Consider the following 24,231-nt stretch of genomic DNA (forward strand, 5'->3'; position numbering starts at 1 on the left):
CTGGAAGTCAAGAGACCTGGGTTCTGCTCACAGTTCTCTTACTGAGTTCCTTGCAGTCTTGGGCAAATCACGGAAGTGGAGATTTCTGGCACAGTGCATGGGCTTTAGTCGCACATCTTCCACTGATTAAGGTCTGTGGAATCATCCCGGGAGATTCTTCTCAGGAGGAAAGTGGATCTCTAGATTTAGCAGAAGAAGAACAAACACAATAAACAATAATTGTAATCAAACATTTCAGATGGTATCCTTTGTCCTAGAGCAGCAGCACTGCACCCTCAGGATCTGGACTGTACGTGGGGAAGGCTATAACCTTCCCTTTCAGGGCCCAGATCCTGAGCAGTGGCTGAGGAACACGCAACTACCTCAGGAGGCGGGAGTGACATGAGTGACAGTAAGCAACCATTGCGCTCCTCTGTTTATGGGGGCATTAAGGTCTGGTCCCCAGCATGAATTAGAACAGCCTGCAGGCTGCTCTAGTTTACATCAGCTGCCTGTGGCCCCAAAGGCCGTCCCAGCACAAGGGGATCAGCTGGGCAGCCAGGAGGAGAGGTTGTGTAGCAGGTGTTATGGCCACTCCAAAATCTCACTACAGTGGAGTGCTCCTCCAGTGACCAGCTGGATTGGAGGTGTGGTCCTTTATCTGTGGCTACTGGGAGCCTCATTCTCCACCGCCTTGTCATTATTCACACCCGTGCAGATGAATGCAGAATGGGTGCAAAGCGTGATCTCAACTGCAGCTGTGTAGAGAACACTGATTTGGTAGCATTTTGCATGCAGCCTTTGCACAGATGTAAATACAACACAAGATGAAGGGCAGCGGAGAATCAGGCTCCAGGGGGTTCTGTTTACATGACAACACTTGTTAAATGGAGTCATCATAACAAACCCCTCTAGCTCCTGTGCCCTGTACCATGGATCAGCAAGGACTGGGGATACACATTAATTTTTGTATCTGCTCTGTTTAGTTCCCGTGTAAATGTATTTGTGATGCATTTAACTTTCCTTTAGGAGCCAGACTGATAATAAAAGAAAAATGCTCATATACGAAGAACACCATGTGCGGCTGCGACCTGGGGTATTTCTGCAGGCACATTGCAGGCCTGGACTGTGAAATGTGTCGTCCCTCCACCATGTGCCTGCCTGGCTCTATGGTGAAAGAACCTGGTAAGGCAACATAACTTCTGTGATACCAAGGGGAAACCCTGCAGTCACAGAACGAATCTGGAGCAGGGCAAACTGGTGGAGACTTGATCCAGGTGAGACTGAGGTGATGCTGGTGAGCTGGGGAAGCAGCCGGAAGAGTGGCTGAGCTGTAGATGGGCCCCCCTCTTTGAGGGAGCGTGACTGCCAGTTGTAACAGCGTTGCACAGCTCCAGGGTGGTTCAGAGCACGTGCTGAGCTGGATGCCCAGGTCACAGCTGTGGTGAACAGCACTTCTTTCCATCCGTGCCTGGCCAGACGCCTCTGACCTCTTCTCCCTAAGGCAGGAGTCTCTGCTGAACTGTGCTCTGCCTGGGGCCACCCTTCGGACCCTGCAGAATTCAGCAGCCTGCTGACGAGTGGAGTTGCCTGTTGGTACCATGTCGGAATTGGGTTTGACCTGTAGACACAGAAGTGGTTTGGGTCCTGACTGAGATGGAGCTCCCTCAATATACGTGGGAGGCAGGGGGTGGGAGGGAGAAAGCTGCTAGGGGTCCTTCACTCTGGAATTGCTCTTCCCTGCCCGGGGTCCTGCCCTAGAGCTGAGCTCCGGTCGTCTTCCAGGCCAGACACAAAGCTGCCATCCCCCTGCTAAACATGCATGAAAAATACAGGGGCAAGGTTAAGTGTCACAGGCTGTGACGAGCTGAGACTCCTCTGGGTGTCGTTGGACACTCGCATGATGCTCTTTCAGGCAGCAATTTGCATGAGGCTGTGGGTTTGCACTCACACATGTTGGCAGCCCACCTATGCAGCAGCAGAGCGCAGTGTGAGTTCAGCTTCAACTTGCACACCAGAAACAGAGCTCCCTCAAGCACGCTTTTGGGCAGAGAATTCTGTTAGTAAGACAAGTGTGCTAAACACACCCTTTTCTTCAAACAATGCCCCCTTTGGAGCTCCTATGGTGCAACAGACTTGTTCAGCAACACATTTTCCACTGGTGCAGAATCCCCGTGAATTACACTGGAGTACATCGCTGCTGTAGACACATAAGTCCCTTTACAGAGAGAGAGGGTGTGGATCCAGCCCACGGTCCATTCCTAGGGTTTCTGATCAAGGGCACATGTGAGTACCTGACTAACCAAAAGTATCTGAAGCTCATCAGTTATTAGAGCAAAGAACCATGACTGTCCAGCCAGGCGTGTATTTCTGAAGGTGGATACTGTGTAGGGTGATGTGAGCTTAACGCCCTGAGAGCTCGGCACTTGGAGATACTGGGATGGGAGCTGCTGTCAAAAAGCAGAGTGTGTGGTGTTTTTCCATTTACACGTCAGCCAGGCTGTTCAGTAGCATTTCTACACTGCGACAGAAAGGGAGGTTGCAGAGAAGTGCAGGAAAAGGCAAAGAGGTGCCTTACAATGACATGCTAGGAAGGGACCTAATTTTGTTGGTGTCAACAGGGGATGAGGGGAGGCAGCCTGCCAGCAGTCTAGGAGCCTGTGGGGCAGCCAGGCTCCTGGTAGGGAGCTGCCAGCAGAGCCAAGAGACCGGGCTCTCAGCTCCCCACACTGCCCCTCTTCGGTCAGTGGAAGCCCTCCTGGTTAGGACATGCACCACTGGCCCAAGGAGGGTAGTGTGGAAATGCACCACCGAGGCCATTACTGCGATGGCTGTAAGTCGACCTAATATGTACATAGGTCTGCAAGTCCAAGTCCCAAAACCCGAGTGCCCTCCACCCGTATTCCCCCTACCCGGGCCATATGGAATTGGAGGCTTCAGAATAAAAGTTCATGTACATGACAGTGTCCTACGATAGTTGTTATATTTACATTTCCAAGCTCTTTCCAAAGGTAATAAAATGATCTCCAGGCTATATTCGGGGATCGTTTCATCGGGGGGTGGAAGCAGACAGCTATTTAAGAGTTCATAGCCTTGCATCAGGTTAGGTCAGAAAGTGAAGACTATTATTTTCAATTAATTACAAGAGGAATGTAGGTAAGTGGACTATAATTCCTCAGAGAGGAATTTGGTTAGGAGATGTGTACATGGGATTTCCAAGGCACAGGGACCTCAGGTTTACATGTGATATGAAAGCCAGCAGAAGCACAGCTTCTCCTTGCACCAGTCTATCTCCTTGCATGACCCATCACCATAGTGTTTGGGAACCTAGGGTAGAAGTAGTAGGTGGCAGCATCACTTCCAGACACATTCTGGGGAGTAATCCTGGCCCCTCTGAAAACAATGGGTTGGGACAATGCCCCAGGATTTCACCCATGTCTCCCAGCCAGCACCTGCTTAGCCTGTGAGCACTGACCACATCCCAGCATAAACTGGTAGCACGGCAGGATAAGTCTTAAATATTTTCAAATTCCAGCTTCCTTATCTTCATCCAGTGTCCTTTGGGCATTTAACCCCTTCACTGCTGTGTTCTGTTGCAGCTTTTTTGCTATTTCACAACTTGCCACCATTATTTTGAGTCTTACTATTCCTTCGGGATGTTGGCCCTTGTAATGGCCCAGGTATGTGGGGCAGCAGGAGGTGCATTTTTCCCCATGTACCTGTGCTCTATGAGTACTGACAGATATAAGTTCAGGGCAGGAATAAAACACCAGCGCAGATCTATTCTTAAAGTGCTAACTCCTGAACTGACCTAGGTGGCTCTGCAACATAGTGGGGGTGGTGACAGTGGGGAAATGCGGCTGGAGACCTTTCTGAAATCAAAGCTCCTTGAGGCCCCACATTCAGGAAAGTATCCAGTTATGTTCTCCTCTTTTACAGGCACAGAATTCCGTGACAACGTATGTGAGGTTTGCCCTGATGGAACCTTCTCAGCAACCAACATGTCACGCACCTGTCAGTCATGGACCAAGTAGGTGACTCTGACGACACATGGCCTTTTCCCTTGCACCGACTGTACACGCTGCGTTCTCGCCTTTCATTCATTGTTATTCAATGTGCAGGTGTCTGTCGCTCAAAGGGCCCAATCCTACAGCCTTGAAATGAGTGGAAGTTTGGCCTGTCCACAGACTGCAGGGTCAGAATCTGGATGCAGTCTTATCATTTTTGATAGAAAATATTAAGGAATCCATCTGATGGAATGACGGGTGCCCCGAGACAGTGGGAAGGCTGTAGATATGCTGACATGTTTAATAACATGTCTTCCTTCATCTTAGGTGTGAAGAGGAAGGGATGGCAGAACTAAAGGCCGGGACAGCCACTTCTAATGCAGTCTGTGTACAAAGAAGCCTTTCTGTCACAGCGATAGCATTGATAATTGCCCTGGCAGTTTTATCTGTATTTGCTGGAACAGCGTTCTTTTTATGGCGGAGGAAGAAGAGGGAAAGTGAGTTACCACATAAGTAAGAAAAGCGTGGGACCTGTGAAACCTGTCAAAGGGTCTCTAAAGGGGTCTGACTGGCAGAGTTCATACTTCCCACATTGGTCTTTGTTTCACCCTGGAACATGCCAACCTGTAACTGGAATTGCCTCTTCAAACTGAGAATCCTGTGAGAGTCTAAATCTCTCTTCTTAAAGGGTTGCCTTTAAGACCCGCTGACCCTAAATGTGACCTACTTTACGGGGTGAACTGGCTGGTCCCAGGCCAGGGGGCTGCGCTATCGCCCCAGCTGCAGTGGACATGCCCCCGCCCAGCTCGGGAAGATCCTCTCCCTCCCCAGCTCATGGCCAAAACCGGCCTTTTTCCCAGGCCAGGTTCTGCAGTGGCTTAAAATACCAGCTGTTCACATTCTCCAAGCGACCTGGACCAGTTCTCCCCTTCTGATGATCTTTCCCGCTTGTATCTGATCTGTGTTTACAAAGTTCCCTTTTCATTCACTGGGGGAGCAGCGATGTTAATGGAACGGTAATTTGGGTCATAACCTGTTACTCCTTCAGAAATAAGAATCTCAGGTTTTCCCCATCTACCAAGAGAAGAACATGTTCTCAGGTCCAAGAGAGAACGTTGTTTACTGGTTATAACCTGGGACTGGGAATCAGGACTCCTGGATAATAGTCTCAGCTCTGCCAATGACCAGAGGTGTGAATTTGGGAAATCGCTTAATTTCCTTGTGCCATAGTGTAGCTGTTTGGCATAATGCCCAACTTATAGGGTTATGTGGCTTGCTGTTTGCAAAACTCTCTGAGATCCTTAGAGGCTAGGTGCTGTATCAATGCAAAGCATTGTTAGAGCCCAGAATCACATTGGATTAGCATTGTCACATAACCACCTTCCTCTCCCAGCGGGGTGATTCCTCAAGATGCTGCTAAGTGTAGTGCAAAGCGCAGTTAGAGCAGAGTGGGGCCACGTTTTGCGGATGTGCACACACATGGCCCCAATGAATCGCAGAGAGCTGTGCATGTGTCTAAGGGTAGGACTTGGCCCTGGGACATTAATACATAAACGTGTCAATACAAAATGCACCAGACTGTTTTCTGACGAGGTTGTTTCTTTTTCTTTGCAGCTGCACAGGAGACAGGGGTGAGTTGTCTGGTCTTTTATTTACTATGCACAAGCAACTGGAGCAGGGGTTTGCTGGATGGTATGAGTGTCTCTGCCATGACTATGTCTGCTTGCCACAGAAGTCTCTGATAACAAGTGTGTGTTTGCATAAACTCTGAAGTCCCCACTGGTGAAGTGAGATTAGTACCAAGCACTCTGAAATCAGGAGACCTTGGCTCTATTCCCAACTCTGTCACTGAGTCACTATGGGACTTTGGGGCAAGTCTTTTAAACATTATGGTCCAGATCCTCAAAGGTATTTAATGTCCATTGATTTTAAAGGTATTCAGGCTCCTGATTTCAATGGAAGTTAGGAGCCTAAATATCTTGGAGGGTCTGGGTCAATGCACCTCACTTTCTGCATCTGTAAAATGGGAAAAATACCTACCTTAGGGGGTACCATGAGACTTGACTATCCCCTACCCCCCACACTTACACACGCATACTCTGTGGCTGTGCAAGGCCCTGAAGCAGCAGAATCAATTACTTGGGCTGTGCATAGACCATGATTTGCTCCATGATGTTTGTAAAGTGCTTTGAGATCCCTGAATGGAAGGTACCATAGGAGTGCAAAATATTATTATTCAGCATTAAATGTGCCACTGGATTAAGATCGGCAGTAAACTGACATCTATAATCCAAAAAATGTAATGAACCTTAGTAACAAATGGCTTGATTGACTCTTAATTCCACCCTGAGTGATAGCACACTTTAAAGCAAAAGAATCTTTAAAATCTGAAGTTAAAATGGACTTTTTTCTTTTGTCTTTTGGCCCTTTAATCTCCCAGGCATGTAACCTGGAGCCAAGCTGCTTAAACATATATGAGAGAGACAAGGTGGGTGAGGTAAAATCTTTCTTTTATTGGTGGAAGAGATTCTGGTGATACCAGACAATCACTTCATTCTTGAAGGAACTCACACTGGAAAAATGATAAAAGACTAAAACACCCTGTCACCCATGAGTGAAACTTTTCACAAAGCAGTCACTCCCTATCTGACTTACCATTCCTCGTCCTCAAAGGAAACCTTCACAACACCTTTCAAAAACGAGCTTAAATTCATAACTCTGCTAGACACTGAAAATCACGGTCTCAACAGTTTTCAGAGTAGCAGCCGTGTTAGTCTGTATTCGCAAAAAGAAAAGGAGGACTTGTGGCACCTTAGAGACTAACCAATTTATTTGAGCATAAGCTTTCGTGAGCTACAGCTCACAGTGACACTGGTTTTACGGGTCATTACAACAATTTGTAACCTACTAACCCTGCTTTGTCCTATGATTTGCAGAGGTGATAAATGCTCACTTCGTTATAAGTGGTTTCTTGCAACATGCGTGAACCTCTTCTGCTTAACAATCCATCCCACCTTGTATTTAGCTGTTACACTCTGGTTACCTTTCCCAGACCCGAAGGAGAGCTCTGGGAAGCTTGAAAGTGTGTCTCTTTCCTCAACAGAAGTTGGTTCAAGAAATGATATTACTTCACCCACCTTGTGTCTCTTTCAACATATTTGGTTTGGAAATGGGCCTGTCTAGAACAGTTGCTGTTTTATGCCAGATTTATCTATATCTTTATGGCATTACACAGTTTAAGATGATGCGAAATTAGCTAATTACAGAGTCTAAGATCCATCCAGGAAATATTGGACACTATTTATAGGAAAAAATCATGCCAGACAGTATAACTTACACTTTTGTTCTAAGTGGGGAACTACATTAATAAGTATTATAATACTTCATCATAATGAATAAGAAAACAAATTCTAAGAGAACTCTAGCAGGTGCTAGGAAAATGTACTGGCCATTTGATTGATAGTAACTGAATGTTCATCATCTGTTTGTTTTACTTTGTCATATTTTAAAGGATGAGCTAAGAGAAGAGGTTGTGAAAAATTTGATATGGACTAGAAAGAAAGGGAGTGATACAAACATTCCTGTTCAGGAAACTACTAAAAACTCGAGCACATCCGCCCTTCACAGCACCTGAACAAACACAGGCAAGAGCAGATTTTTCAAAGAGGGAAGAGAAAAAGCCATTCGTCAGCTCTGCAAGTGATAGAGGAGGAACACAGAGAGGAGTCCCTACTACAGATCTAGGGAAATGGCCACCAGCACTGGTTTCTTCTGAAGGCTCAGGACTACTCTAGAAAAAGCTGAATGATCAAGGACAGAAAATCGATCAGAGTTTAGTGACTGGATGCTTCTGAAAATCCCTCTTCACTGGATTCTAGTGATCATCATCAATGTAACTTTAGTCTCTCTGGCTATCTCCTGTTATTCTGAAGCCTTCCTCACTGACACATGGCTAGGTGTGATGTCAGCAGACTCTGGGCTCTTGGTTTCATTCAGTAACTACACTTAAGCTTCCCTTTATTCATTAAAATGTTTGAGAGTTCCCACTCACACACCACAAATACTTAACCAGGTATTCAGGAATTTTTACTGAACCAGTTGCTCTTCCATATTGGACCAGGGGAACACAAAGCATATAGTCAAAATGGATTTTATACATAGCTTTAGTTTTATAACAGGGCAGCAGAGATGTTGTATTGCTATAAATATTAGCTCTTAATATACCTTCTCTGAGGGTAAGATAAAATCCCAGGTAAGAAGCATGGTTCTTAATAGTGAAGTTTGGAGGGGGGACTGCACCATCTTGCTACCCTTGATAAAGCAGCAGTCAGATGGCTGGACAATCTAGGTATGGATTTGTGATGTGTAGGAAAGAAGAAGACCGTGAAGTCACATTCACCCCAGAGCAACCTTCCTGTCAGTGGGGGTAATGGGTTGTGAAGCTTCATTCATTAATGTATTTAAGCACTGCCGTGCTTGGATGAGGGTCGTTACCACAGAGAATAGCAGCATGATTATTATTCTGTGGCATGGTAGAAGTGGGTCTTGCGGAGGGATTTGAAGGAGAGTGCTGTGGCCTTTTCGATGAGTCTGGAGCGATGAACCAGGCGTACAGGAGCCGTGGAAGAAAGAGCCAAGGTGCTTGTGGGAGAGGCAGATGACTGGGTGATGGAGGCTGCCATTGTGGGAGGCCTGGGGATGCTGGGGGCGATGCAGTAAGACATAGGAGCAGGCAAGTAGGGAAAGGCTGCGTTATGAGCAGTCTTAAAGGTAGGGAAGAGACCCTTGTGTTCTATAGAGTGCAGAAGGGTGAGGCTACATTAACACCAGTGTGTTAACCCTTGAGGGCTCAGCTGATTACTAGTTCATCAGTAAGGCATTCCCTGGGAAATATCCCATGGTCTTCCACCCTCTGACTTCACCCCCTCAACCAAGCTTCACAATCATCATTACTGTGTACAGTATTAAATTGTTTAAAACTTATACTCTGTGTGTGTGTGTGTATGTGTGTGTATATATATAAAATATAGTCTTTTGTCTGGCAAAAAAAATTTACCTGGAACCTAACCCCCCCATTTACATTAATTCTTATGGGAAATTGGATTCACTTAACACAGGGGTGGGCAAACCTTTTGGCCCAAGGGCCACATCTGGGTATGGAAATTGTATGGCAGGTCATGAATGTTTACGAAATTGGGGGTTGGGGTGCGGGAGGGCATGAGGGCTCTAGCTGGGGGTGTGAGTTCTGGGGTGGGGCTGGAGATGAGGGTTTGGGGGTGCAGGAGGGTGCTCTGGGCTGGGACTGAGGGGTTCGGAGGGCGTGAGGGGGATCAGGGCTGGGGCAGGGGGTTGGGGCATGGGAGGAGGCAGGTGGGCAGTCCCCGGATGGTGCTTACCTCAAGCAGCTCCCAGAAACAGCAGCATGTCCCCCCTTTGGTTCCTACACAGAGGCGTAGCCAGGCAGATCTGCACGCTGCCCTGTCTGCAGGTGCCGCCCCTGCAGCTCCCATTGGCTGTGGTTCTTGGCCAATGGGAGCTGTGGGGGTAGTGCTTGGGGTGGGGGCAGCGTGCAGAGCCCCCTGACTGCCCCTATACATAGGAGCCGGAGAAGGGATGTGCCACTGCTTCCAGGAGCTGTGCGGAGTGGGGCAAGAGCCTGACCCCGCTCCCCGGCTGGAGCGATGGGGCGAGCTTCAGACTCCACTTCCCAGGGAGAGCGTGAGGGCTGGATCAAAACGTCTGGAAGGCCAGATGTGGCGCCCGGGGCCATAGTTTGCCCACCTCTGGCTTAACATCGTTTAGCTTAAAGTAGTATTTTTCAGGAACATAACTACAATGTTAAGCGAGGAGTTACTATATAGTGATGGGGGGCAGTGAGGAACGTCCTCAGCGTTTGGAGGCGGTTAGAGCTGAGGTTTTGGTTCCGGCTCATCTCTGCTTTAATTAATGTTCGTTAATTTTCGCCGTGGTTAATGATTGTTCGTAAAGCACTGTGAGAGCCTCATATGAAAGGCGCTAGAGGAATGTAAACTATTGTTAATAACGACTGTTTATTGTGTTATTCACTGCGGCCTAGTGATGAGAGGATGCCACGGTTCCAGCTTGGCCTGGGACGCACGTGTCTCATTGCTGTGTGACCTGGGTAAACCACAGAGATCTGCTCTCAGTGTAGGAGGAGGTAACAATATTGTAATAGGCTTCCCCCCTCCCCATTAGTTGGGTGTGGTTGGCTTTGGTTTGAGGGAGAGCCTGGAGGAATGGGGTTAAAACAAGGGCTCACTGGGGTGGAGGGGGGGGGTGAGGCTGCCTGACCAGTTCTTGGGGTACCATAGTTGGGGATCTGACTGCCTGAAAGTTGGTTGGATGTTTTGACAATGTGGTCCCGCCTCACTCCTTCGGCTACCCCTGATGTTACTAGTATTAACCATCCCTGCCTCACAACCAGAGGGGAAGTGTGGCTAATGTCCATGACACAGTGTAAGATCCTCAGATGAGAGAAAGGAGCTAAGAATTACTGTACTGCTATTCAGCACTGCCCTTCTGAGCAGCAATTTGTCTCACTGTCGCTCTAGTGATCTTCACAGAGGGAGAAATATCCTTTTGACTCAGAAGTTATTTGGTGGTTAACGCCAGGAAGCATAGTTTCCAGGAAGGAGTTTCCTGAGCTTTATCTAACTCCTCCTCCCCCCTCCCCCAGCACGCATACAAATTTCCAGCGGGCGCAGACGGGTTAAACTTCTAACCAAGCCCTGAATGATCTGCAGGATAAAGTGCAAGCGCGCACTGATTTTTAATAACCATGCTCAGGATTTAACCACTCTGTTGCTATTTCTGTACCCCAGGTATTGCACAGACCCCTTCATGCAACCTTACGATGCCTTTGCATCATCTCACCCTTGCTCTGGACGGGTTCACTTCTGGCCCCTCTCATTACACACACCCTTCCATGTAAATGCTTTGCAAAACTTTCTACCTCTTAACTCTTGCACACCCTCATTTCAGTCCCCTATAGATTTTGCACAAATCCTTCTACAACTACCTTCTGCATGATTAGGCACGACAGGCTTATTTCCTTTTTCCAGAGGTGCTGTGCAGAACCCCGTAGCCAGTGCAGTCTGTATCATTGCCAGTCTCCTGCATCCTTCTGAGGACAGGTCAAGAAGCAATGGGCTTAAATTGCAGCCAGGGCGGTTTCGGTTGGACATTAGGAAAAACTTGCTAAGTGTCAGAGTGGTGAAGCACTGGAATAAATTGCCCAGGGAGGTGGTGGAATCTCCATCACTGGGGATTTTTAAGAGCAGGTTGGACAAACACCTGTCAGGGATGGTCTAGATAACACTCAGTCCTGCCTTGAGTGCAGGGGACTGGACTAGATGACCGCTCCAGGTGCCTTCCAGGTCTATGGTTCTGTGATCCCGCTTCCCCCATAGGACATGGCACAGCTCAGCCTCTGTGCAACCTCTGCAATTATTTCTCCATTCGCCCCTTAGTCCAGTCACCCCAGCCATGCATTGCACAACCCCCCTGGGCCTTTCCCTCCCTGCAAACGCTCCCTGCCCTGCTAATCTCTGCACCCCCTTTCCTCTCCCCAGCCCCGCCCCGCCCCGCCCCTTGAGGCAGACCCGCTCTAGCCCCGCCCGGCCGGCCCCGGGAGGCGCTGATTGGCTGGTAGCTCCTGCCTCGCGAGGAGAAGGGCGTGGCCCCCTGCCGGCCGGGTCACGCGTGTGCCCGGCCCAGCAGCTGATCGCTGCCGGGCGGGCGCTATAAGGAGGCCCGCGGGCAGCAGGGGCGTCACGGGCGCAGCTGACCATGGCCGCGGTGGATCTCGCCAAAGTGGGAGCCGACACGCTGAAGCACGCAGTGAGCGGGCAGGTGAGCGGGGCTGCGGGGCCACCCCCCCCCCCCCCCCCGGGCTGGGGCTGGGGCTGTCGTGGGTGGGGGCGCCCCACGGGTGGAGGGCGTACGCACCTCTCCCGGCCCCGGGGAGCCCGGCTGGGGGGAGAGGGGTCCCCAGGAAGCGAGCCTGGGGCTGGACCCTGAGCTAGCACTGCCGGGGGGCGAGGGGGTCGCTGGGTTTGCCCCGGGTCGGGGTCAGTCCAGCCGGTCTCCTTCCCGCTGCCAGCCGTCTCTTGTCCTCACTGCCGCGTCTAAAACGTGTTTAAAACCCCTTTGAACTGGCGGGGCGAGAGAGACAGACACCCCGCGAAAATGTTTCCTAATCGGTTATGAAAATGCTGCTTGTTTCTTGATCACCCTAGACACGTCTTAAATCTCTTTGCTACCATGTTGCTGTGGTTGGTGGAGTGTTTTGTTTATCTGTCTGCACAGGCCACAACCATCTTAATTAATTCTCAGCCAGCTGTACCTTGCTTTGGCCTACTTTAAAACTAGACTGATGAGTAGCAAATGCAGCAGGGAGTTTAGCAGGGCCATGATGTTGATCATGTGTCCCTCATAAACCTCAGCAGGTTCTTAAATGCCCTCTTTGATGGTGGGTGGTTCTTGTTCTGTTTTTCAGACTCCTAATAATAATTAATATAATAATAATCTCCTTCTACCTCAAGTGGAAGGGACACAAGTCAGTGTAATAATAACACTTCCTGTCTAAAAAAGAAAAAGCTTGCCTTATCCTGTAGTGATCATCCCCCAAGCTCTGTTTTTAATCTGTTAGAGATAAACCTCATCAGTTTATCTGCTACTGGCCAGATTTTCAAAAGAGCTCAGTTCTCATTTAGCCCCACAATATAGGCCCTGTTATCTGCAATGCCCAGCTCCCACTGAGAACTCCTGTTAATTTGGCCCCAGTGCTGGGGGCTGTGTATGCTTGACCATCAGGCCTCTCCTATATAGGCCTTGTCAAGGTTTCCTGTGCATAGTCAGGTTTCAGAGTAACAGCCGTGTTAGTCTGTATTCGCAAAAAGAAAAGGAGTACTTGTGGCACCTTAGAGACTAACCAATTTATTTGAGCATGAGCTTTCGTGAGCTACAGCTCACTACATCGGATGCATTCGCTCATGAAGTGAGCTGTAGCTCACGAAAGCTCATGCTCAAATAAATTGGTTAGCCTCTAAGGTGCCACACGTCCTCCTTTTCTTTTTGTGCATTGTCAATTTCCTCAGTGAGGGCTTTTCACACCATGTTTCTCTGCTCCACTTCTCTCTAAAACCAGACAACGTGGCTGTAAACCACAAAGTGGGGACAGAGCTAACGATCCCTCTAATACTGTACCTGGAAACTCCTTCTAACTCTTCAAACAAACAGCCTGGAGAGTTTGCCAATGGACGATGGCCCTTGAATTTGATGAGGTTGCTATAAGCTGTAAGTTCTGCAGCCAGTGTTAGGATGCTTTCCTGGTGCTGGCTCTGTGGCGACTGGTAATGCCTCTCTGTAGGTGGTGGAGCTGCGGGCCCTGTGGAGGGACCAGCCATGTGTGGTGCTCTTCCTGCGGCGGTTTGGCTGCCAGGTTTGCCGCTGGATTGCCAAGGAGACCAGCAAACTGAAAGACCTGCTGGACAGTCACAACGTCCGCCTGATCGGTGTCGGGCCGGAGAGCATAGGCCTGCAGGAGTTCATCGATGGGAACTACTTCAAAGGAGGTAGGACTAGTGTCTGGGAACTTCCACCTCCAAGAGTTTCTGAGCTCTCCTGTCTCTCACCTGGGGAAGTGCGGCTCCCAGCTCATAGAGCAAGGTACAGGAGCCTTTATTCATCCCCTTGCTCGTGCAAAACCGGGAGTGCAGAGACTCCGAGTTCAAGGCCAAAAGGGGTGACCAAATCACCTAGCCTGCCCTCCTGGGTGTGTCATAGGCCACCCAGCACCTGCACACTAAACCCAGCAACTGAAATTAGACCCCCAAGCCTTACAGCCCCTGGGAGACTCTGCTATTATGTGCCACAGGCAGAGAATAGGAGGGACTGAGGCTCATTAAGGTCTGAGCTTCCTGCAATGGCGGGGAAGTGGTTAAGTGAGAGGCGGTGTTGTTGGAGCTGTGCTGGTCCCAGGATATTAGAGAGACCCAGCGGGTGAGGGAATACCTTTTATTAGACCCACTTCTGTTGGTGAGAGAGACGAGTGCTCAAGCTCCCCAGAGTCGTCTTCAGGTCTGGGGCCCCTACTCTGTGTCACAGCTAAAGTCCGGATCAAACAGATAACTTACCATAATCTCAGGTTTCAGAGTAACAGCCGTGTTAGTCTGTATTCGCAAAAAGAAAAGGAGGACTTGTGGCACCTTAGAGACTAACCAATTTATTTGAGCATAAGCTTTCGTGAGCTACAGCTCACTTCATCGGATGCATTCAGTGGAAAATGGTATATTATCTTTGCTCAAATAAATTGGTTAGTCTCTAAGGTGCCACAAGTACTCCTTTTCTTTTTACCATAATCTGTATCTCTCTGCAAACGTTACTAGACCATGCCTCCTTATCCTGGGGCTGCCCTAACTGTGCTGAGGTCCTTGTCAGCTGGAGAATAGCCAGAGTGCAGGCCTGCCCTGAGCACAACCTCTTCTGCCCAGATGTGCTGCCCTCGGCTGATTCTGTGCCAGATGGGGACCCCCCCCATAGCAGGGCATGGTGGGGGGGGGGGGGGGGGGAGACGGGACTTTTAGTAGTGGTGGGTTGTGTAACAAGGTGGCTATAGGACAACCATGAACTGACAGAAGAGAGCTTAAAATGGGACTCCCAACAAGCTGAAGGCAGAGCTGGGACTAGCCCCATGGAGTTCTGACTAGGTAATACCCCCCCCCCTTTCCATGCTAGAATTGTTCTTGTATTTCATTCCTGTGTATGCTGGGCAGTCGTGAGGTGAAGGACATGAACAAGGGGTAGTTAGTACTTCATGGCTTCAGCGGGCTTGGCTTAAGCGGCTGCTTGGAAGGTTAAATTCCACTTGCACAACCAGGTGGAGGAGACCTGTGTATTGCTGGCAGTCTCAGCAGAGAGGCCAAGGACATGATGGCCATGGAGTCTGCCCTGCCCCTGGGCATATCCTCTAGAACCAGTCCCAGCCCGACTGGAAGGGCTGCATGGGGAAGCCTGCTGTACGTGCTCTGTGGATAACGTCAGCTTCTTGCACTGCCCAGCAAATGCCTTTCTCCAGCCTCTAAAATTGGGACTGACAGTCCAGACTTCAGAGCTGAGCATCTTTGCTAGCTTGCTAACTTGTACTAGGGCCAGCTGGGTGCAGTGCTGGGACCAGGATCTGGGGGTTGGGAAGGTGGCTTAAAGTCACCTGCTTGTCTCTGGCTGCATGTTACCCATTGCCTCCCACCCACTGATTACCTGTATCTGCAGATCTGGCCCACTCTTGACTAGCTCTTCAGAACCTGATTTCCTGCCTGAGCTCCACCACACTTCTGAGTACTCCTCTTACCCCTGCCCCCAAATGTGCCTGCCTTCATGCCAAGCCATTGAGCCAGTCTGAGTAACATTCATGCCACACCCTTCTTCAGCATAAAACTCTGCTGTGGATCCTCCTGCAACGCCGCTGATGGCCTGTAGATACTACAGGGGTGTGTGCCTGGCAGCACGTGCATTGGTGAAGTGTCTGGAGTGCTTGCAGGGAAGCTCTCTTCTGTGGATTATAGGCATGGGGGGGGGGGGGGGGAGGGCAACAACTAGGTTCGAGGCAATATCTTGCTGGATGATAAAGCTATTTTGTGAGCTTGCTCTAGAGATGAGTCATGTTCTGACTATGAGCTGCTTGGCTGGCTGGCTGCTACTGAAATTATTTTCTTTTTGGCAGACTGGCATAAAACACATACTGCTGAGACAGCACATCTACCCTGGCTGTGTTAACCTCCCCTTTTTCCCCTCCCCAGAACTCTATCTTGATGAGACTAAGCAGTGCTACAATGACCTGGGTTTCAAAAGGTGAGTGGCCCCTATTGACTTCTTGTCCCTAGTCTAAGAGAACCTCTGCCCTGAATCAAAGCGATTTGAAGGGATGTAGCTAAGATGGCTGGGGCCCATTGTAGCAGAAGGCAGCACCCCCTCCTCAGAGTGAAAAGACTGTTTTGCCCCAGTGTCGTTCTAATGGTCTCTGACTCCCGTGGGAAGGGGCTGCCACATGGCAAACTGCAAGGCTCCCTCAGTACAAACCCACCTGGGGCTCCACCTCTTGCCTGTCGCTTCGTTACCCTGGTGACCATTAATGTTTAAGTCTCTGTACTTGGTTCGAGACCTAGGCAAACACACAAGGCTTGGATCAAAACTAAAAGCCTAGGCATACCAGCGAGATCCCGAACGGAGTGGCTTCTGGCTAGCTAGTGCCAGTGTGCTGGAACTCCCTAACCACAGGGATCAGTGGTGGTGCTTAGGGTGCTCATTACAATGAGTCAAATTCAGCTTTCTCCTTTTTCCTCCCCTGGCTGCAGCCCCCTCACCCGGGGTGGCGGGGCTTGGGCTGCGGCCCCCTCTGCCTCCGTGCCCACCCCTGCTGCCCGTGGGGTCATGTAGTTTTGTTGTCCGAAGGGGGTTGCAGTACAATGAATTTGAGAACCCCTGGCTAATGTGACTGTTCAATAGCAAGCTGCATGTAATGAGTGCTGATCTCTCTGAGAGTTTAATTATTGGGATCAAATTCTCATCTGGTGTAAACTGGTGCAGTGCCACTGACTAAGCTGAATTAGAGTAGAAGAGGATATGGTCCCTCAACCTTTCAGATGGCCAACATATCCTTTCTTCCCCCCCAGGTACAATGCCTTGAGTATAGTTCCTGCTGCTCTGGGGAAACCAGTTCGAGAAGTTGTCACGAAGGTGAGATCCTAGATAGTAGGAAATGCACCCTCTAAAGCAGTGGTTCTCAACCAGGGTATGTGTACCTCTGGGGGTACTCAGAGGTCTTCCAGGGGGTACATCAGCTCCTCTAGATATTGGTCTAGTTTTACAACAGGCTATGTAAAAAGCACCAGCAAAGTCAGTAGAAACTAAAATTTCATACAGACAATGACTTGTTTATACAGCTCTATAGACTGTACACTGAAATGCAAGTACAATATTTATATTCCAATTGATATATTTTATAACTATATGGTGAGAGTACACAACTTGTCAGCAATAGTGTGGCTATGACACTCTTGTATTTGTCTGATTTCGTAAGCAAGTAGTTTTTAAGTGAGGAGGTGAAGCTTGGGGGTACATCTGAAAGGGGTACAGTAGTCTGGAAAGGTTGAGAAGCACTGTTCTAAAGGCCAGGCCTGACCAGACTTGTGCATTTGTATGACTTCAATGGGTGCATCTGGACTCCTTTTGTCCCACTGGCTTGAGTGGGTTTAGAGAGGCCCTGAGCATCCTCAAGAGAAGGCCTTTGTATCACATTTGCAATGGACTTGGGCTTTATTTTTCCCTCAGGCAAATGCAGACGGCATCCAAGGCAACTTCAGTGGTGACCTCTTGCAGAGTGGAGGAACAATAATAGTTAGTCAAGGTAAATAAATGCAAATCCATCTGTCAAAACTACCAGGTAACTGGCCGTAGCTGGTGAAGGACACATTTCTAGATGACCTGTTTGGAGCAATTTGGCTGATCGAAGAGCCTATGCCTGGAGAAGGCTTTAGAAGCTATCACATTGAAATCCTGCCTCAAGAAGGCAAGACAACTGGGTTGAGGGTAGGGAGGATTCGCAGCTAACTAGCAGAGTGGGGTGGTGGGGAAACCTGACAAAGGGAAAACTGCTAGGCAAGCATCTGAGATCTTTGCTGTATCAGTTGGTCACGAATGGATGCCATCCTTTCAAATGCTCTGCTTAATGGAGTCTTTCATGGTATTTGTTTAATTCACTTTCTCAGACCCTGGAAAAAGTGTGGGGTTTTTTTAGTTGTTACTACTGCCTACAAACTAAGATCCACCTTTGAGCAGGCACTGCTTGGCAGGTCCATGGCCTGCATAGTGGGTCAGGCATCTGCCTTCAGTTGTACTTAAAAGTATGCAGTTAACAAGAGTATACAAGGGCTCTGTCTGGGAGGGAAATCTCTTCTGGCTGAAACTTGGTACCTCGCAAATAGTGGAGTTAATGCAGAGCCCTGGCCCATCTGTGCAATGGGAGCTGCCCATGCTGTGGGGTCTTAGCTGAACATGCTCAAGCCTGTTTTGAGATCTGACCCACCCCCAATCAGCCTAGCTTTCCTCTGGCTACAGCCCTCTCTTAGGGCTGTTTTAAGCCCTTCAAGGCGTGGCGGGGTGACCACCCCGCCATACTAGAGAAGACCTCTTCTCTGTCCCCATCCATTCATGACTGCATAGGCTGCCTCAGACAAAGAGGTTTGATTTCTGTTTTTTCCCAATCCCACAATCTGCTCTTTTTTTCTAGCCTCATGACCAAGCAGTTGCACGTTAGTTCTCCTATCTGGAGATGTCAACTTGATGCCAAAGTTGTCTGCCTCACATTCTCTTATAATTCCTCTTAATTCTAGTCTCTTTTATGCCTCTCTAGTCTATGTGGAACACAGGGCTTTCACCACTGCCTGTCGTCTTTGCTAGTCTTCTGTTGTAGTCTTTGCTTCTCTCCAGCTCCTTTTGATAGCTTTCGGTTTTGTTACTACTGTGCTTTTCCACCTCATCGCCTCTTGCTCAGGGGGTTTTAGTCAAACACCTGTCTTATGTTGTCCAGGTCTTTCCTCCATGTATGTCCCAGCCATCTCCATTTTCATTTTGTAAATTCCTCTCTTTTCTGTTTCTCTTTTGTCCTCCTTGAGAGTTCTTCATATGTGACTTTTTTTTTCTGGCCATCTGATATTGAGAATTTGTCTAAGGCAGCTGATGATAAAAACTTGGAGTTTAGATAGTAAGGTCTTAATAAGTCTCCAAGTTTAGTGCCCTATAGTAAAACTGACTTTACAATGATGTTAAATATTCAAATTTAGTTTGGGTGGCAAGATTTTTGTTTCTCGATCAGCTTTAGTGTTACAAAGGCATGCCTGGCTTTCACTATTCTGGCTTTAATGTCTTCATCTGCTCCACCTGTTGTGCTTACAATGCTGCCAAGATATGTGAAATGTCAGACCTCTGATATGTCAGGCCCAGAAAACTTCCTAAAATGTTTTTATAGCATGGATAGAAACTTCTTTCCTGGGTATCTGGCTGATGAATCTTGCCCATATGCTCAGGGTTTAGCTGATCGCCATATTTGGGGTCAGGAAGGAATTTTCCTCCAGGGCAGATTGGAAGAGGCCCTGGAGGTTTTTCGTCTTCCTCTGTAGCATGGGGCATGCGTCACTTGCTGGAGGATTCTCTGCTCCTTGAAGACTTTAAACCACAATTTGAGGACTTCAATAGCTCAGACTTGGGTGAGAGGTTTCTCACAGGAGTGGATGGTGAGATTCTGTGGCCTGCGTTGTGCAGGAGGTCAGACTAGATGATCATAATGGTCCCTTCTGACCTTAATATCTATGAATCTGTCATCGTTTTTTCTCTAATGCTGCATTCTGCAGTTTTTAGAAGTTGGGTCCAGCTCTTACCAGCAGGTGGCAGTATGGTAGAAAACATTGTCTAAACAGGTTTCAGAGTAACAGCCATGTTAGTCTGTATTCGCAAAAAGAAAAGGAGGACTTGTGGCACCTTAGACTAACCAATTTATTTGAGCATGAGCTTTCGTGATCTACAGCTCACTTCATCAGATGCATACTGTGGAAAGTTTAGAAGATCTTATTGTATACACACAAAGCATGAAACAATACCTCCTCCCACCCCACTCTCCTGCTGGTAATAGCTTATCTAAAGTGATCACTCTCCTTACAATGTGTATGATAATCAAGTTGGGCCACTTCCAGCACAAATCCAGGTTATCATACACATTGTAAGGAGAGTGATCACTTTAGATAAGCTATTGCCAGCAGGAGAGTGGGGTGGGAGGAGGTATTGTTTCATGCTTTGTGTGTATATAATATCTTCTAAACTTTCCACAGTATGCATCTGATGAAGTGAGCTGTAGCTCACGCAAGCTCATGCTCAAATAAATTGGTTAGTCTCTAAGGTGCCACAAGTACTCCTTTTTCTTATTGTCTAAACACTCTTCTGAAAACAATTTAACAAAACACCAACTCACTAGCTAAAATGCCGCCTCTTCTACAGTAAACAGAGAAACTTTGTAGCTAACATGATGTTTAGATGCTAGAGTGTAAAGCAATAGGAAATCTGGAGTGCACCTGTTCCAGCTGGATGTGTAGAATGTCTGAGTACAGTACATGCTGCTTCCCCTTTAATAAAATAGCCCTCTGCGAAGTCGGAGTTCTATCTTGAGTCTCAAGTCACACAAGGGTCAGACGGCTCTCCATTCTGCATGACTTCTCAAAGGGGAGCTGGCAAACACTTGTGACCAACGCAGCCTGTATTTATTGTTTGCCAACCTGGTAGTGATGCTAGGTTTTGTAATTGTTGGAAACCTCAGTGTTCCTACAGGCTTTAGGAAAAGCCCCATGCTACCCTAGAACTGCTGCATCTGGAATTCACGTGAGTGTGGGTCAGCTGGCAGACACAGGGCTCGTACACACTAGCGCTCTACTTTGGTATAACTTAAGTTGTTCAGAGGTGCTCCTTGAGTGATGTAAATTACACTGACCTAGCCCTGTCTACACCAGCGCTTATGTTAGCAGGAGAGCGTCTACCACTGGCATAACTACCGTTGCTCGGGGACATGGAGTGAGTAATTTGAGGGGAGAGCACTCTCCTGTCGGCATAGAGTCTGCTGCTGTAGCAATTCCAGTGTAGACCCAGCCCTGAGACTGAAGGCTTGAATGGGGCATGGAGGGCAATCTGATCTCTCACCCCTAAAGTGTTTTCCAGTCTGTGGTTCACTCTCTCTCATTGGGGTGCATGTGAGCTGTTCCAGTTTTGATGTGGACGGGGCTGGCTGTCAATCAGTGATCCCTTATTAAAGGCTACATACATTTTGCTGCCTTGCTGACCAATGCTTATCATTTGTAATGTCCTTAAATACATCCTGTCCTTTTTCAGGTGGAGAGAAATTGCTCCTGCACTTCATACAGGATTCACCTGGTGACTATGTTCCCTTGGAAACAATTGTCAAAAGCCTTGGGATCTCGGCAAGTGTTAAAGAAGGCATGAAACCTCAGGTAAGAGCTGTTTCCTCTAATGATGGAAACTGAGCTAACATTTTAAAAATAAAGGAACCTGCTGGAGCCAGCTCACTCTAAATCTTACCTAGCTCTAGTTAAAATAGAGCACTATACCAACAACAAACCAAGCTTGTCTTGAGCTTTCAAAAAGGGGACTCAATCCTTATGAACCTTTTCCCTCTTAGAGCTGGGTGAGGCTAGAGCCTGGGACTCCTGGCTCCCAGTACCTTCTTTCTCCTAGAACTCCCCTGCTGCAGTCCTGAGCCAAGTGTCTCCTCCCACTCTTAGATCTGCTAGAGGCTCCAGCCATCCTCCTGCTGGTACCTGGGGTTTTCAGAACCCAAAACAGTGGTACCTTCACTATTTCACTCCAGGCAGTATCAGGAATAAATCCATGGGCACACAGCAATTTCTGTCTGACAAAATGATTAATACAAGTAAGCGTGCTCTTATTTAAAACTACAATTAATTCAATATTAAGCACACACAGACATAAGCAATAAGTTTTAGGACATTCCGGATATAGTGACCCACAGTGTAAGATGGTTTTGAGTAATCACCAGCTCGATTTCCAGAGGCCTCTTTCTGCCCAGTTTATGGGGCGTTTAGATGTCAGCTCCTTTTCCAAAGAAAAGCTTCCCTCGCACTGCTCCAAGTTATTTTTATAGGTAATTTTAATAAAACACAAAACCTATAGTGACTTTTAGTGGGTCAGCAGTCTAACCTTTACTGGATTACCAATTTTCACACACACCAAAGGGAAAACCATGGTAACTATGCCAGCTTTCCCTTTGCTGGTTTTGTGTGAGGGGGAAAACCTTCTAGCAGGGATGTGGCCAGGACAGGGAGATTCCCATCAGCTTGCTAATAAAGAGGATTAGCAAATCACTGGGCAGCTCTTAAGGCTAATGGGCTTTGGGAACAGAGCACCGTGTAATGCATTTTGCCTCTTCCTAAACTGTCCCCAGGATTTCTGTAGCATTAGCTCAAATAGCCCCTTACAGCTGAGGTTTGTAGGTGCCACTAACTCTTGCTGAGCGTCCAAGACTTCCAAAGAAATCAGGCTTTCCCACGTGTGGGGTAGAACAGTTAGTGACCCTGTGTGGGTAGGAGAGGAACAGACCAGTCCACTTTAGTGCCGCCTTCCTGAGACTCTCCAGTATACGTGACTGACCACTTAGTCACCCAGTGCCCTCCAAAAAATTAGTCTCATTAAGGTTAATGGCAGCCTCAATGATGCCTACGGTGGTTCCAATTACCAGAGGAAGCGGCTTTTAGATGAGCAGAGCCAGCAATAGGCCTGAAAAGGGAGGTGGCGTGACTAAGCCCAGCCAGTCCTCTACCCTTCCTTTGAAATCCCTAAATACTTGGTTATGCTGGCACAGACTTGCGCTCAGATGGAAAGATGCCCCTGTAAGTGGGAGGCTTCATAAACATGTATGGAAAAATCAAGCCGTAACATCCATGTGCTGTAGTGACTGGGAACAAACCCCTCCCTGACGTGTGTTAATTATCACTCCTAACAGCAATTCTGGCACCTGCCTCTTCTCACCCCCCTGCTCCTCCAGCATGCCGCCAAACAGCTGATAGTGGCAAGCAGGAGGCACTGGGGGGGGACACAAGCTGATTGGAGGGGGGCGCTGGGGGGTGTGCAGCAGCCACTCGACGCCTATGCCTAGAGCCCTGCAGCCCTTTTAAATCACCTGGGCAATTGTCCCCTTTGCCCCAAAGGCAGCCATCATTGCTGCATATGGAAGTGCACAGCTTGAGGGCCTTTGTGCTTCAAGGGAGAAGGAAAGCTGCCCAGGAAGGGTGGATTTGGGTTTGTTTGACCGGGTGGAGGAAGCATGGCTTTTGAGGTGTGGCAGGTTGGGTTCAGAAGTGGGTTCCAGGCACAGGTGCCTTTATGGAGGCCATAAGATGAAGCAGGGGTCTAACCTAGTGGTTTAGAGAAGCTAGAAGAAAAGGGGGACAAGGGTAGAGAAGTAAAAGGAGCCAGATAGGAAGCCCTACACAAGACTAGGTGTCTTCCCTGTCCGACCTCCCCTTGGGCTTAAGGGAGCAACTTTGCTAACCCAATGACTGTCTCTCTACAGTGCGATGAAGAGGCCTGTACCAGATGATGGAGAGAAGCAGGGAATTTCTTTAAGCAAGAAAGAAGCCAGTGTGGTGACCTTCATAGCTGCTGTAATCTCACCTCACTGTATCTATATTCATACTTTTGTATAATGGCCAAATCACTGAAGTCTGAATAAATGCTCTAAAGCAGAGTGCTGTGCCAGACTGTCTTGGACAAGCATAACAAAGCTTTCCCTATTGCTCAACCTTGTAACCAATAGCAGCTGATATGGTGGCTTTCCCATGGGATCATTTTGATCAGGTGACCAGTAGGTAGGACCAAGAGTATCATCTGAGGATTTTGAAACAAGGAGAACCTGCCTTGCTTTGTGGCCAGTGCTAATAGTTTTGTAGGCTTCCCCCATTAGCTTTCTTCCCTGGTTAGAAGTCCTCTTTCAACCTACATTACACTAGGAGGTAACACTTCTTTAGCAAGTGTTAGTGGTGGCTTAACTTTATCTATCTGTGTGAACACTTCACCCTTCTTGAAGGCTTTAATACAAAGCCTTAAAGGTGACTGGACAGCGTGCCGGAACACACTTCTAAAGCTGGGCCAGGGCCAGCTTTGTCAGATGGGAGCTTGAATCAGCTTTTTAGCAGAAGTTGGCTGTTGGAATGCATACCCTGGGATGCAACAGCAGGTGCAGATCATCCTGCTGCATGCACCCAGAACATAGCATGCTCTTCCTTCTAATAAAAGAGCTAAGATTATGTTCTCTTCCCATCCAAGGCTTGCACACAAGGGTCTGGTGTCTGAATAGACTCTTAAGTTGAAGCTACAGTAAAAAGTGGACTCAAGATTTTTTTTCCCCCCGTGGTGCAGAGAAATACTTTGTAGGTAAATTAATATTTAACAGGCACCCCATCTCATTCAAAAGACTCTTTGAGGAAAGCCCAGCATCCCTATCTACCTTCCATCTCCCTACCTATCCCGCATGATCTTCCTAATGATGAAACTTTAACACTAGCCCTGAATAATCCTTATGTTCCCAGGAAAAACTCCAGACCAGGAGCCTTTATGGTCATTAAATCCAGGCTCTGAGGAGCAAAGGATG

General features: G+C 48.2%; 2 protein-coding genes across 5 annotated transcripts in view; both read left to right on the forward strand.

The window, feature by feature from the left end:
- Positions 1-8,969, forward strand: part of TNFRSF14 (TNF receptor superfamily member 14) — a 33,100-nt gene extending 24,131 nt beyond the window's left edge. For 2 of the 4 annotated variants that reach the window (XM_075121063.1, XM_048824577.2), the window contains exons 4-9: positions 1,009-1,164; positions 3,919-4,009; positions 4,314-4,483; positions 5,601-5,617; positions 6,427-6,474; positions 7,498-8,969. In XM_075121063.1, coding sequence (XP_074977164.1) covers positions 1,009-1,164; positions 3,919-4,009; positions 4,314-4,483; positions 5,601-5,617; positions 6,427-6,474; positions 7,498-7,620 — 605 coding nt within the window. In that variant the 3' untranslated portion in view covers positions 7,621-8,969. The remainder of the gene's footprint in view (positions 1-1,008; positions 1,165-3,918; positions 4,010-4,313; positions 4,484-5,600; positions 5,618-6,426; positions 6,475-7,497) is intronic. The other 2 variants (XM_075121064.1, XM_048824578.2) reach the window with 2 other exon arrangements.
- A 2,699-nt stretch (positions 8,970-11,668) lies between these two features.
- On the forward strand, positions 11,669-23,328 carry PRXL2B (peroxiredoxin like 2B). The gene is made up of 7 exons (XM_048824581.2): positions 11,669-11,858; positions 13,378-13,582; positions 15,806-15,857; positions 16,679-16,742; positions 17,337-17,412; positions 20,937-21,055; positions 23,155-23,328. The coding sequence occupies exons 1-7, from the start codon at positions 11,796-11,798 to the stop codon at positions 23,179-23,181; spliced, it is 606 nt and encodes a 201-aa protein (XP_048680538.1). The 5' UTR covers positions 11,669-11,795; the 3' UTR covers positions 23,182-23,328.
- Positions 23,329-24,231: the final 903 nt, after the last annotated feature.

This window comes from Caretta caretta, chromosome 18, assembly GCF_965140235.1.
Source record: "Caretta caretta isolate rCarCar2 chromosome 18, rCarCar1.hap1, whole genome shotgun sequence".
Lineage (NCBI taxonomy): Eukaryota > Metazoa > Chordata > Testudines > Cheloniidae > Caretta > Caretta caretta.

Coding starts and splice junctions, on each gene's coding strand:
- PRXL2B (XM_048824581.2), top strand. CDS start 11,796: ATGGCCGCGGTGGATCTCGCCAAAGTGGGAGCCGACACGCTGAAGCAC. Junction 15,858..16,678: donor AATGACCTGGGTTTCAAAAG/GTGAGTGGCCCC, acceptor CTTCCCCCCCAG/GTACAATGCCTTGAGTATAG. Junction 16,743..17,336: donor TTCGAGAAGTTGTCACGAAG/GTGAGATCCTAG, acceptor TTTTTCCCTCAG/GCAAATGCAGACGGCATCCA.